This window comes from Macaca nemestrina, chromosome 4 (genome assembly GCF_043159975.1).
Source record: "Macaca nemestrina isolate mMacNem1 chromosome 4, mMacNem.hap1, whole genome shotgun sequence".
NCBI classification, from domain to species: Eukaryota; Metazoa; Chordata; class Mammalia; order Primates; family Cercopithecidae; genus Macaca; species Macaca nemestrina.
This window is the reverse complement of record NC_092128.1, coordinates 187,393,108-187,410,638: the sequence shown is the minus strand read 5'-3', so window position 1 is coordinate 187,410,638 and position 17,531 is coordinate 187,393,108. Positions and strand designations below refer to the sequence as shown.

Below are 17,531 nucleotides of genomic sequence, written 5' to 3'. Positions count from 1 at the left end.
ACTGACTGACCAACTACCCATCTGACTGACAAATTAACTGACTGGCTGACTGACTACCTCACTGACTAACTGGCTGGCTGGCTGGCTGGCTGGCTGGCTGGCTGACTGACTGACCGACTGACTACCCGACTGACTGACCAACTACCTGACTACTTGACTACCTATCTCAGTGACTGACTGACTGATGACTATCTGACTGACCAACTGTAATAACTGACTGACTGACAACTGACTGACTGACTACCTCAATGACTGACTGATTAAGCAATCTCCCCGCAGGAAAGGTCTGACCAGCACAGGGAGGGCAGATGTTGGGTATGGGCCCAGGCCCATGGCAGCGATGCTGGCCTGGTAGCTGGCCTGGCCAGGTGTGCAATGGAGGACAGCTGCCGAGGACATGGGATCTGGATGGCCTCCATGGCCTTGTTTCCTGAGGACAGGCAGCTGTCCTCCCTTGTGCCAGCAGAGACAGTGAGGAGCACCGGCCTGGGAGGCACTGGGACACCTGCTTTCCAGGCCAGGACAATGCCCTGAGTGGCCACCACAAGTACCTGCCATCCTGTAGCTCCAGGAGCTGGCCCAGGTCTGAGGGCATCTCCCCACCTGCAGGACCCCCAGACCCAACCCTGCCCAGGCTCCACAGCTCTGCACTCCCCTGAGCCCACAACCCACCCAATGGGGGAGCTCCACAGTGGAGAGGGAGGAGCCTCCAGGCAGAGGTGGCAGTGCGTGGGAAGGCCTGGCCTGTGGGGACGCTGGGGAGCCATGGGCGGTGGGGCCAGGACACAGTGGGCCCCACCTCCAGGACACGGGAAGGTCCTGGGGATGTACACCTGTCCCAAGGGCGATGGGGGCCACCAAGCATTTCCACATGGGAATGGCACCTGTGAAGGCCCAGAGGTGGAGTCAGAAAGGGGCTGAGGGTGAGAGGCTCAAGGTAAGAAGGGATGTCCCCAACAGCTGGCCTTGCCCTCGTGGGCCTGTGGTCCTCAGGGCAGGGACTTGGACTGGGCTCTGGCTATGTCAGGGCTACCATGGGGCTGTGGAATCTGCCTCCCTGCCCCCAGCACAGTCCTTTGGTTCCAGGCGACAACCACAACATCGACAGCGTCATCTACAAGTGGAACCCGGCAACCCGGCTCTTCGAGGCCAACCAGACCATTGCCACCTCTGGCGCCTACGACTGGGAGTTCTTCAGTGTGGGGCCCTACTCGTTCCTGGTGGTGGCCAACACCTTCAACGGCACCTCCACAAAGGTGCACTCGCACCTCTACATCCGGCTCCTGGGCTCCTTCCAGCTCTTCCAGTCCTTCCCGGTAAGGCCCCCGGCATGAGCCCCGCCTCTCCATCGCTGGCCACTGCGTCTGCCACGTGCACCTGCAGGACAGGTGATGTGCGCTGGGGGTCCACCAAGAGCCAAACCTAGTGCTGTTCTGCACCCGTGACCCCAAAACCCAGGCAGGGCCTGCCCCTCTGGATGGCACAGGCTTTTTGCCTGGCATCTGAGCCCTTCTTGCCTGGCAGCCTCTGTGTGCCCAGGGACAGTCCAGGCGCCCGGAAATGAGGCAGGAGGTGCACCCTGGCTCTGCCCCACCCTGGTGTGGTGTTCTCCATAAAGCAGTCCCCAGGCTCAGAACAGGCCCTTCGTCCCCTCGGAAGCTCCCGCGGTCTAATCCGAGTCTGTATGGGTGTCAGGGCCCTGGCCTGGGGGCAGCTGGGCAGCTTGGCTCTGACCCAGGCCAGTGTGGGGGCCCGGTCGGGGCAGCATGTGGTGTTCCCCTCCAAGCCTCAAGTGTCCCTCGGCTGGTTCCACCTCCAGGGGCGGGGACAGCGTGCTGCCTGCTCCCAGCAAGTGTGCATAGGACTGTGACCGGAGCAGAGGTGCGGGGTATGGGACAGGTGGGGGCACATCTCCCACCTCGGGCTTAGCCTCTATGTGAGTTGCAGTTCTCCGAGGGGGCAGCTTGGGGGCTTTGTAGTGCCGGTGACAGCACTCCCACTGTTTGCTAGGAGCGTGCCTCTCATAAGACATCACCTCCCTCGTGTCCTTCCGGAATCTTCTGTGCCCTCTGACCTGGCGACTCATTCCACTGCAGAAATGTTCTCAGGGCCTTCTGCACCCGAGGCAGTGAGACTAACCCAGGCCACTCTTGCCACATGAGCTGCCCTCATGCCACATCCCAGTGAGGCTGGTACAGGGGCAGAGCCATAGCGGATGCTGATGCCCGGACCCCTTGCCCCCATCAGGGAGTCTGGAAACACAGCGACAGCAGTCAGGCCTTGCCAAGCTACCCCTGCATTAGACAAGAGGTTGTGCATGTGGTGGGTGGGGCTTTACGGCTGAAATGATTGAAGGCATTCTGGAACATTCCATACATTCCATACATAACATTCCATACATACATCTCATTAGGGCAAGCCTGCAGGTAGTACATGGGAATGAGCTTCCAAACAGAAGGGAGGAAAATGGAGTTCAGCGATCACAGGTTCCTGGAGCCCCTCCACCCGGCAGGAGTGAGAGCAGCTTAGGAAACCGGGAGTGTGACCACCTTGAGAAGCCCGCAGGGGCCGGACCATGAGCCGCGGCTCACAGGGACCAGCCACCCACACGTGTTAATGTGCAGAGAATTGCACTGGGGCTGCCCCGTGCTCAGCCAACCGGCAGGCTGCAGCACAGCGTCATCCAGGTGGCCACAGCCCCACCCTTCGGGCACTCATGGTCCAGTGGGGAAGGGCAGTTTTACGTGGATGTTCAAGGCACGAGGAGAGCAGACATCAGCGAGCACACCCCCCACTTTCCCAGGCCTCACCAGGAGGAAGTGAGGGCTGGGAAAGTGGGAAAGGACCTGCAGGGCAGCGGGGCTGGGAGTAGGCAGCAGGGTCACCATCCAGAGCCACAGGCTGCAAGTGAAACATGAAGCCTGCCCTCATGGGGTTGACAGGGCTGCACGATAATGACTGGTCGGTGGCTGGGAGGGAGTGAGCCATTGGGAGGCTGCTGTGGCCGCCCAGATGAGCTGCAGGTACCCAGGTGAGGAGCCAGCAGTGCCAGAAGGAACACACCTCGAGCTCGCTAGTGCTGTGGATGGAACAGATGAGCGTGCCTGGGATCCAGGAAGAGGCGGGATCAGCCTCCTGGCACGGGGGCAGAGTGAGGCTCAGTGCACTAGGGTTGGGGGTGAGCCAGATTCCTTCCAGCCACTGGCCTTAGTAACAGCCTCAGGAGGTAGACGGTGGCAGCAGCTCACACTGGCTTAGCCTCGACTTTGTAGAGCGCCTGTGCCAAGAGCTCTGCCCGCATCCTCCCACGTCACCCTTACAGGACCTTGAGAGGGCTTGCTGCCACTGGTCTCTGTTACCCACAAGGACACAGAGGCTCAGAGCAGTGGAGGGCTCTGCCCGTGGCAGAACTGGGATCAAGCCAAGCAATGTGGCCTGTTGCTTGGTTTGATGTGGCACAGGACAGAGCTGAGCACAAGTTCCTTGTCTTACTGCTCCCTGCGCAGTCCTCTCACCGCAACGTGCATGCTGCTAAGACTCTGGGAAACTACAAGGGTGTCCTGGGCTGGTGGCTACATGCTGGTGTGCAGACAGCTGACCTGAAGAAGGGTTCAGGAGCCTTCAGTCATGGGTCAGTGTGGCCACAGGGCTCAGCAGGGACGCCCCCTCTGACCAGTAGTCATTGACCTGGAGTCGGACTAGGCTGGTGAGGTTTGAGATGTGAAAGCAGCTGCAAGCCGGGGCCAAGACCATGATATGGGCTGGAAATTGGGATTCCCAAGGAGGCCTCAACACGCGGGTACAGTGGCTAAAAAGGCAAATGGTGGGCTGGGCGCAGCGGTTCACGCCTGTAATCCCAACACTTCGGGAGCCCAAGGAGGGCGGATCATGAGGTCAGGAGACCAAGACGATCCTGACTAACACGGTGAAACCCTGTCTCTACTAAAAATACAAAAAAAATTAGCTGGGCGTGGTGGCGAGTGACTGTAGTCCCAGCTACTCGGGAGGCTGAGGCAGGAGAATGGCGTGAACCTGGGAGGCGGAGCTTGCAGTGAGCCGCGATCACACCACTGCACTCCAGCCTGGGCGACAGAGTGAGACTCCATCTCAAAAAAAAAAAAAAAAAAGGCAAATGGTGACATCGAGCAGCAAAGAAAGGGTGGCTTGCGGACCTGGGCGCAGCTGCAGAGCACAGGTGATCCGGCCGACAGCAGTTCCCGTGGAAATACCCGGGGCTCCACACCAGTCACGTGTCATCGGAATCACACTGGTGCCGTAACATGAACGTGCGCCCTGCTGGCTCCAGGCTCACACATGCAGAGCCCCAGCACATTGGAGCATGTTCGAGGAGCTTTGCCAGAACCACGAAGGGATTTGAAACGTTATCACACAAGGAACAATTGCAGGGCTTGAGGCTTTATCCTGAAAGGAGGCATAGGCAGTCACTTCCAAGCATCTAACGGATGAGCTGGGGAAGGGGGAGCAGGCCTCCAGGGGGTCTTGAGAGCAGAGTCGCGCACCCTGGATGGAAAGGCACCACAAGTGACTTTCTCGTCAACTAGGCAAGGTCTCCTAACAGCTGTTGAGCCACGGAGAGGCTGCTGTCCTGGGGGCCCTGCATTCTAAATCACAAAGTGAGGTGACAAAAGAAAGGATCCCTGCAGTGGGTTGGAGAGTGCATTTTGGAGATTATCATCCTAGATCTACCAACACCATAATCCTAAAGCTCCTGTGATAACACCAAGTCCAATTTACAGCGTCTTCTTCATGATACTTCACCAAGGTTCTTAAGTGCCCCAGAGCGTACCTGGCCAGCTGCGCATGTCACCCATGCCATCCTCTCCAGCTAAGGGTCTCTGGATGTTTGACAAAAATCCTGAAAACTGCAGGAGTCAGGCTAAAGAAAATAAAGATAGGCTGAAAGAAACTGAGCTAGCTCTAGAAACAGAAAGGAATTTTTTAAAGTTACAATTGTCTTCAGAAGTATTCAAGAAGATACTGCACTTATGAAATAAAAAGAATGCTACTAATGAGACAGAGAGCTTGGACATTAAAAATGCAATTGCTGGCATTAAAAGAAGACATTCATTAACATGACTGAAATAAAGTTAAGACGATCTTCTAGAATGTAGAATGAAAAGAGACAGAATCAACCCCGGAGAGTCTATATCTGGCTAACCAAAAAGGCTTTCAGAGAAAGCCTTGAAGAAAACCTCCCAGATCTCATCAGACTGAAGGGGCGCTGAGACCAAGGAGGGCGAGAGCAAAGGAAAGTTACCTTCGAAGCACACAGGAGCCGCGCAGCCTGGGATTTCCCACCGGCAGCCCTGGATATCAGGAGGCAGGAGGGCTCAGTGTTCTGAAGGCGAGTGATGGACGCAGCGCCCCCCGCAGAACAAGGCCGCTGGCCGCTGCCATGCACAGGTCCCACATGTCCGTGGCTTCCTGCCACATTGGGTTAGTTCTCATATCAAGTCAGACAAGGTTTCCTGTCCTGTGTCGGCTACCCCTTGAAGCACACACAGTGGGAAGCAGCAGGAAGCGGCCGACCTGATTCTGTGCTCACAACCCATTGGCTAGGGCCAGTCACATGACCCAGCCTAGCAGGACCTGTGCTCATGTGTCCTCACAGCTCATTGGCTAGTGCTGGTCATATGACCCAGCCTAGGTGGGCCTGTGCTCCTGTGTCCTCACAGCTCATTGGCTAGTGCTGGTCATATGACCCAGCCTAGGTGGGCCTGTGCTCACATGTCCTCACAGCTCATTGGCTAGTGCTGGTCATATGACCCAGCCTAGGTGGGCCTGGGCTCGCGTGTGCTCACAGCTTATTGGCTAGTGCCAGTCACACGACTCAGCCTAGCTCTCCCTGTGCTCCCGTGTCCTCACAGCTCATTGGCTAGTGCTGGTCATATGACCCAGTCTGGCCGTCAGGCTGAGACATGTGGGAGCCCTGGACGAGGCGGTGTCCCTGGGGTGCACTGACAAGCCCGGGTACTCAACCAGATGCAGGAAATCAGAACTAAAGTGGTGGCTCCACCCAAAGATGACCATAAGGAAAGTTCTGGAATGAGAACTGGTGCCTGTCCTAGAGAGAAGCCAGCCCAGATGGTCTGGGGTCAGCGAGGGCATAAGAGGGGCTTTGGGGGCTGTGGAGCCCACGGAGCACAAAGTGTGTCCAGGGATGGCGTGCTGAAAGAGTGACAGATACACAGACTGCAGGAGATGAGGAAGGCAGAGACACGGGGCCGGGCCAGGACGATCTTCCTGTGCAGCAGCCACTGAGGTGGGACGGGACTGACAGCCCCAGAGAGCAGGATCGAGGGGCTCCTGGGATGGGAAGATGGGAGAGCTGGGAGCGTTGTCGCCTGCAGAGCTGGTGTGTTTTCTTCCTCTGGGAAGGAGGGAAGGAGTGTAGGGCCAGACCCAGGAGGGGACAACTAGAAACTTGTTGAAAAGAAGCATACACAGATCACAGGTCCAAGTACGAAGCAGGTGAACCCGTGCTGTGATTTTAAGCATGAAAGGAGAATGTTTACCTGGCACCCAGGGATGGCACGGCAGTCAATCATCTTGACAGAAATCGCCTGGGTGGGTGGTGCCATAGCCCGGCCCCTGGCTCTGGGGGCTAACATTACCATAAGGTCAGGACCACACGAAGCTGATCATGATGTGTCACTCAGAGAATCGCCGAACCCAGGGGAATCTGTCTGGGTCCAACACTGGGCACGGATGTTGGTGTTTATTAGTGGAGGTACAACCCAGGCTGCTTGGGGGAGCGGGGAGAGGGGAAGGAGGGCAGAGGCCCTGCATCTCCATCCCACACCCTACACCGTGGGTGAAGAGGCGAGGCCAGAAGCCGCCCACCAGGAATCAGAAGAGCCCCCAGCAGCACCCACTGAGGGGGACAGTTGCCACAGACCCTAAGCAGGAGCAGCTCTGCCTTCGGGTGCCCAGACCAGGTGCAGGCAGGCAGCCTGGTGCTCCCAGATAAACAAGACCTGGCAGCCCTGGCCCCTGCCCTGTGTGTGGAGCACGGCTCCCTTCACTCCTGACAGCCTCATTCTGGAAGCCCTGGAATTCCTGCTGATGGCAGCCTTCCTCGTCTTCCTGTTTTGGAAAGCCTTTTGGAGATTTCTGGAAGGTGGTCTGTGACTGCACATCCTCAGCTGGTTGGCAATTCCACCTCACACCCATCTCACAGGTGTGGAAACTGAGGCTCAGGTTCGGGGACCTGGCCACAAACACGCAGCAGTAAGTGGCTGAGCCAGGGCGTCCACAGGTGTCCCTGCGTCCACGTGAATCCCCTCCTCCGTGCCTGCCCCGTGGGGATGGAGCCTGCAGCCTGGTTCGGGCCGTGACGGGAGTGCCTGGAATGCCTCACACCATGGTGGGGTCTCAACCCTTCACTCATGGGGCCCATCCCTTTGATGGACTACCTGCTCTTCATGACATGACGTCGGGACTGGATTCTGAGCTTTGTTGATCTTTGTGTGTTCTGGAAGGCAGTCGGGAGGTGTTTGTGGAACGTGGTTACTGAAAAACTCAGGGCTTCTGTCGCGGGTGAGGCGGTGGAGGTGGCAGCCCAGCCCGGAAGACAGCCGGTCTACATTTTCAGGCCGCATGTGAAGGGCAGCTTTGATCTACACCAAGGACTGGAGCAGTGGTCCTGGAGACACACGGGCATCCTCAGAAGGGGGCCAGCAGCGAAGGGGCAGAAATGGAACCACCTGAGCCAAGGGGAGGGTCTGGGCTAGCGACCCGGTGAGAAGTCCCAAGGGGTGGGTGACATCTGCCTGAAAGAAACATCAGAGAAGAGCAGGGGCTGGAGCAGGACCACAGCGGACAGAAGGAAGCACAGCTGCAGCTCCCCCAAGCAGACCAGAACTCCAGGAATGGGGACCTGGTTGCTGGGGGCACCGCCATGGCCCAGGTCCTGCTCGCGCCACAGGAGGGCCCTGGGCAGGCGCTGGGACCACGCACACATAGATGGGCTTCCTCTCCACCCGGCCTGAGCCTCATTTTCACAGCTCAGTAATTCCTCAAAACTCACAAAGCCCACTTTCATGTTTTGCCAACATTTTTCACATTGTGTTGAAATCCTTTTAGGTCCTAGAGATGTCTTAATTTGTTTACTGTTTGGTTTGAGTTTTGCAATGTCTTTCATGAACGTGAGCTTTGAAGCGGGTGAAGCCGACATGCTTTGAAAGTGCGTGTGTACCGTAGAGAGGTGCCCTTCTGGAGGGTCTGCGGGGGTGTGGGGTGCAGGTGGGGTTAGAGGAGCTGTGCACACAGAGCTCACTTTCTCCCAGAAACACAGGGTGGGCATTCCCAGGGCACTGCAGGTTAAGTGCAGTGCTCCAAAGGAATGGTTGGTGGGCATGGCAGGACTTTGCAACCCAAAGGCAGGTATGAGTGAGGAGCTGGCTGCCCACACTGGGGAAGGCAGTTTGATGTCCCATTGTTCCACCTGCCCTCAAAGTCTTTCTGCCCATCCCACCAGGAATTCTAGAACTTTCTTTCAGGTGGGAGAGACCAAGCCTCCAATGACTGGGCCTTCCCAGCTTGGACCAAAGGAGGAGTGAGTTCTGTCCCTAGAAGTCTAGGCACAGGGTCCTGCTCCCTGAGCTGATGGAGTGGGGCCTGCGGTCATGGTCACCAAATGTGGCCTCCAAAATAGGTTTGGCTTCTGAGTGAGTTTGCTGCAGACCTCGGAAAGTGTTGCAGCTTCCAAAGCTTGGTGGTTCTGTGATTGTAGCTGTCGGCTTGTGGGGTCCTCACAAGGACAGCAGCAGCCACCATGTTAGCAGGGACCCCTCGTCACAGCTGGGCCCCCGACTTGGTGCCACACACTTCCCGAGGGTCCCGCCCATGGCTCCTCAACACACATGTACATGCACACTCAGGCACACGTGTGTGTACTCGCCTCCATGGTGATCGAAGGGCAAGAGGTGCTGTGGGGCAAGGACGCAGTGGGAGCCACCCTGGGAACAGGCACCCGGCAGGCAGCCGTGGGGTGGTTAGAAAAACAGGCAGGAGCCCCTAAGCACCCTCATGAGACCTGGCTGTGTCTCTCTGAGCCTCCATCTGCACATCTGTCAAGGGAGCAGCATGAAGGGGCCCCTCCCAGTGGTCAGCACTGCCCAGGACAGCCTGACGGGGCTGGGCAGAGCCTGGGCGGGAGGGCTCTGGGAAGGTGGCAACTGTGCCCTATGACTTCTGTCTTCTCTGTGACACAGGAGCTGGCAGTGGCCTAGGCAGCTTGGAGAAGGTGCCAGGTTTGCGGGTTCTGCAGGGCTGGGAAGAGCACAGAGGGGCACCCAAGAGTTGGCTGGGGAGTGTGTTGAGCCCAGTTCCCTCAGGGGAGTGACCTGTCATCCAGTAGCGTTGCCCCACCATGGCCGCCCAGAATGCTTGTCCAGCCTTAGCCAGCTACCCTTGGAGAGGATGCCAGTACGCCCCCCACCAGCGCCTGTTGGGGAACTGCCTTCTCCTGGTGGCTGGGGAGGGAGCCCCAGGGGTGCATCTTGCCTCCCTCCCCTCCCCTGGCACTCCCAGACCACAGAGGCATCCTCTTTCTTTGCCCCATCAAAGCCGGAACCCAAGAGACTCTTTGCCCAGCAACTAATCCACTGATTACCGGGTGCCCACCCGCCCTTGAGGGAGCTGTTGGGGGCTCCAGGTGCTCCTGGCTGCCAAGTCCCGGAAGCACTATCATCCCAGCAAGATGCACCTGAGCTGCCAGGCACCATGCCAGGGCAGCAGGGCCAGGCTCTGGGGAATTCCATTGGAGGGAGGGCGGGAAGGGCCTGCCCAGCCCAGCAGGTGCCCGGCCGCTTGGCTCCCGTGCCAGCCGGGGTTTGGCAGGGCCTTTGATGTGAAGATTCTTTTTCTGTCTTCTATGAGTCCCTAACGTGCTTAGAATCTGGGAGTGGCCTGACAGCGGGTCCCACGCTGCACGCCCTCTGCCTGGGTTGGCACAGCCCCTGGGGGGCACCTCTTCACTTCTGAATGAGAGAAGGCCCCAGCTTCAGCAGAGGGAAAGGTTCACTCCAACCTGCGAGGGGCTTCTGACTGCCTGGCGTAGGGAGGAGGGGCTGTGGACAGCCAATGACAATGACTGCCCTGCTGTGGACTCAGCCAGCTAAATGCTGGGAGCAGGAGCCGGTGACACCCCGAGCCAGTTTCAGATAAACTAATTTTTCTTTTTGCCAGAGTATGTCTCAAGTATTACATAGGATACATGCAGACTAAAGAATTATTTGTTGTCTGAAACTTAGATTGAACAGGGACCCTGGATTTGCTAAATCAGATGCACAGACCCTGGCTGGGTGCAGGGAGCAGAAGGGTGACTTGAGCAGCCTCCGAGCCTCCCCTGGCTGCCCCCGCCCCCAGCCTGTCTGGCCCTGCACTCCAGCAAGGGCTCTGCTTTGTAGCGGCAGCCAGGCAGGTGGCCACACAGCGCTGACTCCCGCCACTGCCATGTCCTGGATAGCCCTCCACACCCACCCCCACAGCTGACACGTGCTTGTCCTAGAACAAATACACACCCCACCTTGGGCTCCAACCAAGATTCAACTCAAGGTTTGCTCCCTACCACCCCATGAAACGTGGGCACAGTCCCTGCCCTGGAGGCTGCAGTGCTGCAGGTCCCACCAGACCAGACTGCCCGTCTTGGGCATTCCCAACCCAGAGTCTCCACCAGCCTCGGGGCTGTGGCCAGAGCACTGCCACCTCCACCCCACGCTCCTGCCACCTGCCCCTCCCCAGGGCTCACACAGCAGCCCGTGTGCCACCCATCCCTAGGGATGTACCGAGTCCTCTGACGGGTCTCCCGAAGCCCCTGTCTCCATTCCTAGGGATGTACCGAGTTCTCTGAGGGGTCTCCAGAAGCCCCTGTCTCCAAGGACCCCACCCTTCTTTCCCCTCTTGGGAGTGGGACCCACCCCACCCCACCCCACCCCCACAGCACTTGGCTCACCTCTGTCCTGACACCTTCCTACCTCCTGTAGGTCTCAGAGCTGTCCACATACATCTGACCTCCTCGCTCTGCTCAAAAGCCTCCTCTGGCTCCCCAGTGACCTTTGGCTGGGGGCCCGACTGCTTTCCACAGCACCCAGGCCCTGTAGGCCTGCCCCAGCCCCTGCTCCGCACTCTGTGTGCACCCAGCCCTCCTGGCTCCCTCAGTCCTGTGTCTGTCCTGCAGTTCCTTCTGCCTGGATACCCTTCCCTGCTTCCTGCCGCCAACTCCCCGTCCTTCCTCCATGCCTTTGGGCCCTCGTCCTCTGTGCCCCCAAGGCCCCAGGCAGCCCCTCCATGGTTCCCCATCTGCAGCAGCCCCTGTTCCAGGGCTCCTTTGGGCAGGGAGGGCACGTGACTCATCCCTGAGATGCAATGCCCAGCTCAGCCCCAGCTTGCAGTAAGTTCTCTCTATACAGTGCGCAGAGAGCCAGCTCGGGGTCTTCCCGCACCCTGGGCTGCTACAGGGCAGGCCCTCCGGGGCTTTCCCTGAGAGGGAGTTTCAGGCTCTTCTGGCCCCAGCAGTCCATCAGGATCTGCCTCAACACAGGTGAGCATCAGCAAGTAGCTGAGAAGTGGGGGGGGCTCCACTGGAGGGACGCCCAGGGCTGGAAGCATGTCTCTTCAGTCTTCCCCAGCAATGTGGGGAGAGCTATGCCGTGCGGGTGCACGTGTGTGTAGATGAGGACATGCAGGCGGGTGCATGTGTGTGCCTGCAGGGATATGCCTATGTACAGGCATGTGTGCAAGTATACACATATGCACATGTGCACACACTGTACACATGTACACACATGCATGTGCATGGTTGCGTGTGTATATACATGTGTGTATGTGTATATGTGTATACATGAGCAGGCCTGTGTATCTGCATGTGTATCCACATGTGCACAGGCGTGCATGTAAAAATGTAAGCATATGTGCCTGTGTGTGTGCCTGTGTGTGTGCATACACAGTGCATATGCATGTTTGTGTGTATGTATGTGTACATGCAGGTGTGCAGGTATGGGCCTGTGTGTGCCAGTGTGTGCGTGTGTGTGTGCGTGCAGGTGTGTGCAGACATGCGTATAGATGAGTACACACATGAGGATTGCCCACTCAGTTGGTTTCCTCAGCACAGGTGTGGGAGGAGCCCAGGGTTTAACCTTCTGATTACTGTTTCCCTTCTGCTAAGTCAGAGAACTGGCCTGTGTGTAACACTCCCACCCGCCCACCTGTGAGGCAAAGTCTAGATGACGCAGAAGGTCCCACCGGCCCAGAGTGTCTCAGAGTCCCCTTGAAGGACATGGGGTGGCCTTGGACAGCTGTTCTCCAGCAGATAGAATAGTCACATCTCGTGGAGCCGCAGGAGGGGAGGGCGCGCTGACCCAGGAAAGCCTCAGGCAGACCCTGGCCCCGCGCCCCCACCCCCCGGGGTTCAGCGCTGCCAGGTGTCCTAGTCCCATGTCCTTGCCTGGTGAGTCTTGGTCTCTTAGCTTAAGCTCACCCATGTGCGCTCCTCTGACCGGCTGTGGATCGGCCTTGGGACCTTGCCTGGTGCCCACGGAGCTGCGTCCTCACCTGTGGCGCCCTCCCCTGCAGCACCGCGTCCTCCGGCACCGCGCCCTCCCCTGCAGCACCGCACCCTCCTCTGCAGCACCGCGTCCTCCCGCACCGCGCCCTCCCCTGCAGCACCGCGCCCTCCCCTGCAGCACCGCGCCCTCCCGCACCGCGCCCTCCCCTGCAGCACCGCGTCCTCCGGCACCGCGCCCTCCCCTGCAGCACCGCACCCTCCCCTGCAGCACCGCGCCCTCCCGCACCGCGCCCTCCCCTGCAGCACCGCGTCCTCCGGCACCGCGCCCTCCCCTGCAGCACCGCACCCTCCCCTGCAGCACCGCGTCCTCCGGCACCGCGCCCTCCCCTGCAGCCCAGGCTCTCCGGGGTCGGACGGGCAACGGCGCCCCCTGCTGGGCGTGGAGAACGCACGTTGACGTTGGGCCCAGAGTTTTCTCTTTCCTGCAGCACCTGAGCCGGCCGGGCAGGCGCCGGACAGTCAGGGGGACCGGAAGGCGCCTGGGCAGCCCTGTCCTGAACATACAAACAAGGGAGGGTGCCTGACCTACTGCGGAGGGCAGGTCGCATCAGACCCGGGAGCGTCTGAGCCGGGCCCTTGCCAGTTGATTTGGGCAAATAGAAAACGTCCCAGTGGTTGCTGTCACGGGAGGCTCTTAGAGCTGCCTCGCACCTGGCCCAGGTGGCGCACGATGTCCCTCAGGCAGAAGGCTCTCTGGACGGGGGTGAGTCAGGAAGAGACGCAGCCCCGCAGCAAGACCAGCTCTGTCCTCAGCCATGACTGCCTGGGACCGTGTGCAGGGATGCCCGGCCTGGGGGGACACTGTCCCCAGGGAAGCAGCCGCCCGTTCCCCGTGCAGCCCCGCCACCTTTATCCCCAGTGTGCTGGCATAAGCTTCCGCCTTGCGGGCCCCACGTGCAGACAGGCTCCTGCAGCTCAAGGATGGTGGCAGAGGTGCCTGCAGTTGGGCCTCCATGTGCAGCCCCAGACCTGTTGCCTCTTGAGGGTGGTAAGTGATTTGTGGAGGAATGGCAAGCACAGGAACCCAGAGATGGCTTCTGTCTACAGAGCCAGAGGGAAGCCTCGGCCAAACTGCAAGGCCAGGGAGAGCGTGTAAGAGAAAACTCGAGAGTTACTTCAGTGTCTGAGGCTAGGACTAGAGGGATCAGGGTGGGCTTCCTGGAAGAGGTGAAACAGCAGGTGGTGCTCATAGGACACACAGCACTGGGGCCTGGAGTAGGTGGAGGCATGGATTGCTGAGAAGCAAGTCACACAGATGGTTGCTGTGGGTGGGTGGGGGTGGGCACAACTGGCACTAATATTCAGGAAGAGAGTGGTGGCCAAGGAGGCTGCCAGCAGGAGTGCCGCATCTGGCACCTGCAGCTCAGCAGGCACTGGGCTGTGCCAAGATCCCATGTCCTGCCAAGTGGCAGCCTGAGGACAGCCAGGGAGAGTGCTGCTCATCCACACCTCTGCGCCCGCTCACCCACACCTCTGTGCTCACTCACCCACAACCTCTGCACCCGCTCACCCACACCTCTGCACCCGCTCACCCACAACTCTGCGCCCGCTCACCCACACCTCTGTGCCCACTCACCCACAACTCTGCGCCCACTCACCCACACCTCTGTGCCCACTCACCCACAACTCTGTGCCCGCTCACCCACACCTCTGCGCCCACTCACCCACACCTCTGCGCCCACTCACCTACAACTCTGCGCCTGCTCACCCACACCTCTGCACAGCTCACCCACACCTCTGCACCCACTTGCCCACAACTCTGCACCTGCTCACCCACACTTCTGTGCCCGCTCTCCTACACTTCTGCACCGCTCACCAACACCTCTGCACCCGCTCACCCACACATCTGCATCCACTCACCTACAACTCTGTGCCTGCTCACCCACACCTCTGCACCGCTCACCCACACCTCTGCACCGCTCACCCACACCTCTATACCCACTCTCCCACACCTCTGCACCCACTCACCCACACCTCTATACCCACTCTCCCACACCTCTGCACCCACTCACCCACACCTCTGTGCCCACTCACCCACACCTCTGCACCGCTCACCCACACCTCTATACCCACTCTCCCACACATCTGCACCCACTCACCCACACCTCTGTGCCCACTCACCCACACCTCTGCACCGCTCACCCACACCTCTGCACTGCTCACCCACACCTCTATACCCACTCTCCCACACATCTGCACCCACTCACCCACACCTCTGTGCCCACTCACCCACACCTCTGCACCGCTCACCCACACCTCTGCACCGCTCACCCACACCTCTGCACTGCTCACCCACACCTCTATACCCACTCTCCCACACATCTGCACCCACTCACCCACACCTCTGTGCCCACTCACCCACACCTCTGCACCGCTCACCCACACCTCTGCACCGCTCACCCACACCTCTGCACCGCTCACCCACACCTCTGCACCGCTCACCCACACCTCTGCACTGCTCTCCTTTGGTCCTAGACATTCGGTGCTGCGGACTGGGAGGTCTTCCACATTGGGGAGAGGATCTTCCTCGCTGTGGCGAACAGTCACAGCTACGATGTGGAGATGCAAGTCCAGAATGATTCCTACGTCATCAACTCAGTCATCTACGAGCTGAACGTGACCGCGCAGGCCTTTGTCAAGTTCCAGGACATCCTCACCTGCAGGTATGTGTCACCGCAGGCCGGTGGGAGGGTGGGCTGACCTCTGGGAGGCCCACCACGTCGGAATCCCCGTTAGGCTCATCCTCACCACCCTTCCTGTGGAAAGACTGGCCTGGGGAAGTCAGTGCTGCCCTGAGCCACAGGTTTGGTTCCCAGAGCCGGGCGCTGTGTGCAGAGTTCTGCCCCTTCACACCCGTCACCTCCTTTCATCCGGGCAGTGGAGGCAGGAGGGGGCTTCCTGCCCGTCGTGTGGAGGGACAGCCAAGGCCCCACGGGGACAGGTGCGAGGTGCAGGCTTCGAGTGCCCACAGCCTGCTGGTGCCAGCTGCCACCAGACACGATTACTCCCTTTCCCTGATGTTGCATCCTCCCGGACAACACCAGGACACGGAGACTGGCATGTTGAGACAGACGTGCGATCCAGGGAACATGGAGGGTGGGTGTGTATGTATAAGAAAGTGATGGTTCCAGGCTGACACGCTCTGCGGGACCACAGGAGATTGGGTGGCCCCCACATTTTGGACAGCAGGCACTGAGAATCCATAACCGTCCTGACCAGCATGGGGCTTCCTCTGGGGTGGGATTCAGAAATCTGTGAATAAACCTGCAATCGAATCTGTATTACTCAGATCCCAGAGCCAAGGGCCATGGGTCAAGCTTGGAGCTGGAATCCGGCCCGTGCCCACCCTGGGATGGAGCTGGCGGCTTTTCCAGGTTTCCTCAGGTTTCATGCACTCCTATTTCATTGGGTAACGATTCACCTACCCCTCCTGGGCACTGGGCTCTAATCTCAGCTTGAGAGACACAACAACGCATACCTTTAGACCCTTCAAGGAGAAAAGTCTCCAAGATGAACTGCTCTGTGGAAAGGGCTGGGTGAGGTGCAGCGAAATCTTATGACCCGAGTACGGAGGAGCGAGCCCAGCTGCTGTGTGCTGCTTAGCTGTGCGCACCCATGGAAGTGCAGAGAAGACTCTGGAAGAGAGTGCCTCACCGTCAGCAGTCACCCCAGGACCAGGCGGGCTGCAGGGGTGTGCAGGCAGGCCAGGAAGGAGTTTCCCTATTTGCACTGTTACTTCTGAACTGCTGATTTTACACAGGACGACAATATTAACTTACTTGTATCTTACTTATTTTATTTTTAAAAATTGAAAAAAAAAAGAACTCTCAGAATAAAGAAAAAGAGCCAGCAGCGGTGCCTGCCGGGGGCACTGGGGATTCTGGGGTGAGTGGGTTCTGTGGCCCCTGCGTGGCCTGGCAGCCGTGGCAGGAGAAATAGGCACTGAGCGGCAGCGGCGTGACCCCTGCGTGGCCTGGCAGCCGTGGCAGGAGAAACAGGCACTGGGCGGCTGCGGCAATTGTGTGTCCCCAGCATGAATCCACCCCATCCAATGTCAACGCCGAGAACAAAACATAGATGAGGCTTTTTAGAACAGCGTTTAGAATAAGACAAGTTGGAGAATGAACTGGGATTAAAAATTAGTTGTGGAGACGATGCCAGTCTAGAAACGGATGAGGCAGACACCTCAGTATTTGAAAGCTGCGAGAGCTGACGGGACGCAGCTACACACTTGTGACTTACGGCCGTGTCACCACTGGACAGTGGTGTGGACAGTTTATGAACTAAATTATGAAACACAGAAGGTATTTATTAATTAATTGAGGTAATGTTTAATAATTACCATCAAAACAGCACACGAAAGTCACACTCCTAGCCCTTCTACTCAGAATGGGGAGTTCCCTGCACTTCTGGGAGATGTGCTGTGGCCTCACCGAGTCCAAAACCCTTTCCAGGGTGCTGAGGGGTTTCGCGGCTTCTGTGTGTAACCTTGGCTCTGACTGCCTTCAAACGGTCTGCTGTGTTTGCTTTCTACAATTCAGTGGTTCTGTTAAATCCACAAATATGTGCAGCCATGGCTGCAGTCAATTCTGAAACATTCTCCTCCCCTCAGAAGGAGCCCCCACACCCTTTGCCAGCCCCTCCCTCCCCACCGGGCACCCCCGGGCTCACTTCCTGTCTCTGTGATTTCCCGTTCTGGACACGCACAGAAATGGAATTGCAGAGCTGTGGCCTCTGTGCCTGGCTTTTTCTCGCAGCACCGTGTCTTCCGGGTTGGTGGTGTGGCCGCGTGGGTCCGAGCGTCCCCCTTCTCGTGGCTGAGTCACGCTCCATCCGCCCATCTGTCCGATGATGGGCATTTGCCAGAGGGCATGATTCTGAAGAATAACATCTGTCCTACAGCGAGTGTGACCCAGGGCTGCTTTGGAGGCAGAATTGGTCA

General features: G+C 58.6%; 1 protein-coding gene across 1 annotated transcript in view; it reads left to right on the top strand.

Annotated features, from left to right (window-relative positions):
- Positions 1–17,531, top strand: part of LOC105472520 (thrombospondin type laminin G domain and EAR repeats) — a 78,490-nt gene that overhangs the window by 54,791 nt on the left and 6,168 nt on the right. The window contains exons 8-9 of the mRNA XM_011725861.2: positions 1,087–1,316; positions 15,065–15,252. Coding sequence (XP_011724163.2) covers positions 1,087–1,316; positions 15,065–15,252 — 418 coding nt within the window. The remainder of the gene's footprint in view (positions 1–1,086; positions 1,317–15,064; positions 15,253–17,531) is intronic.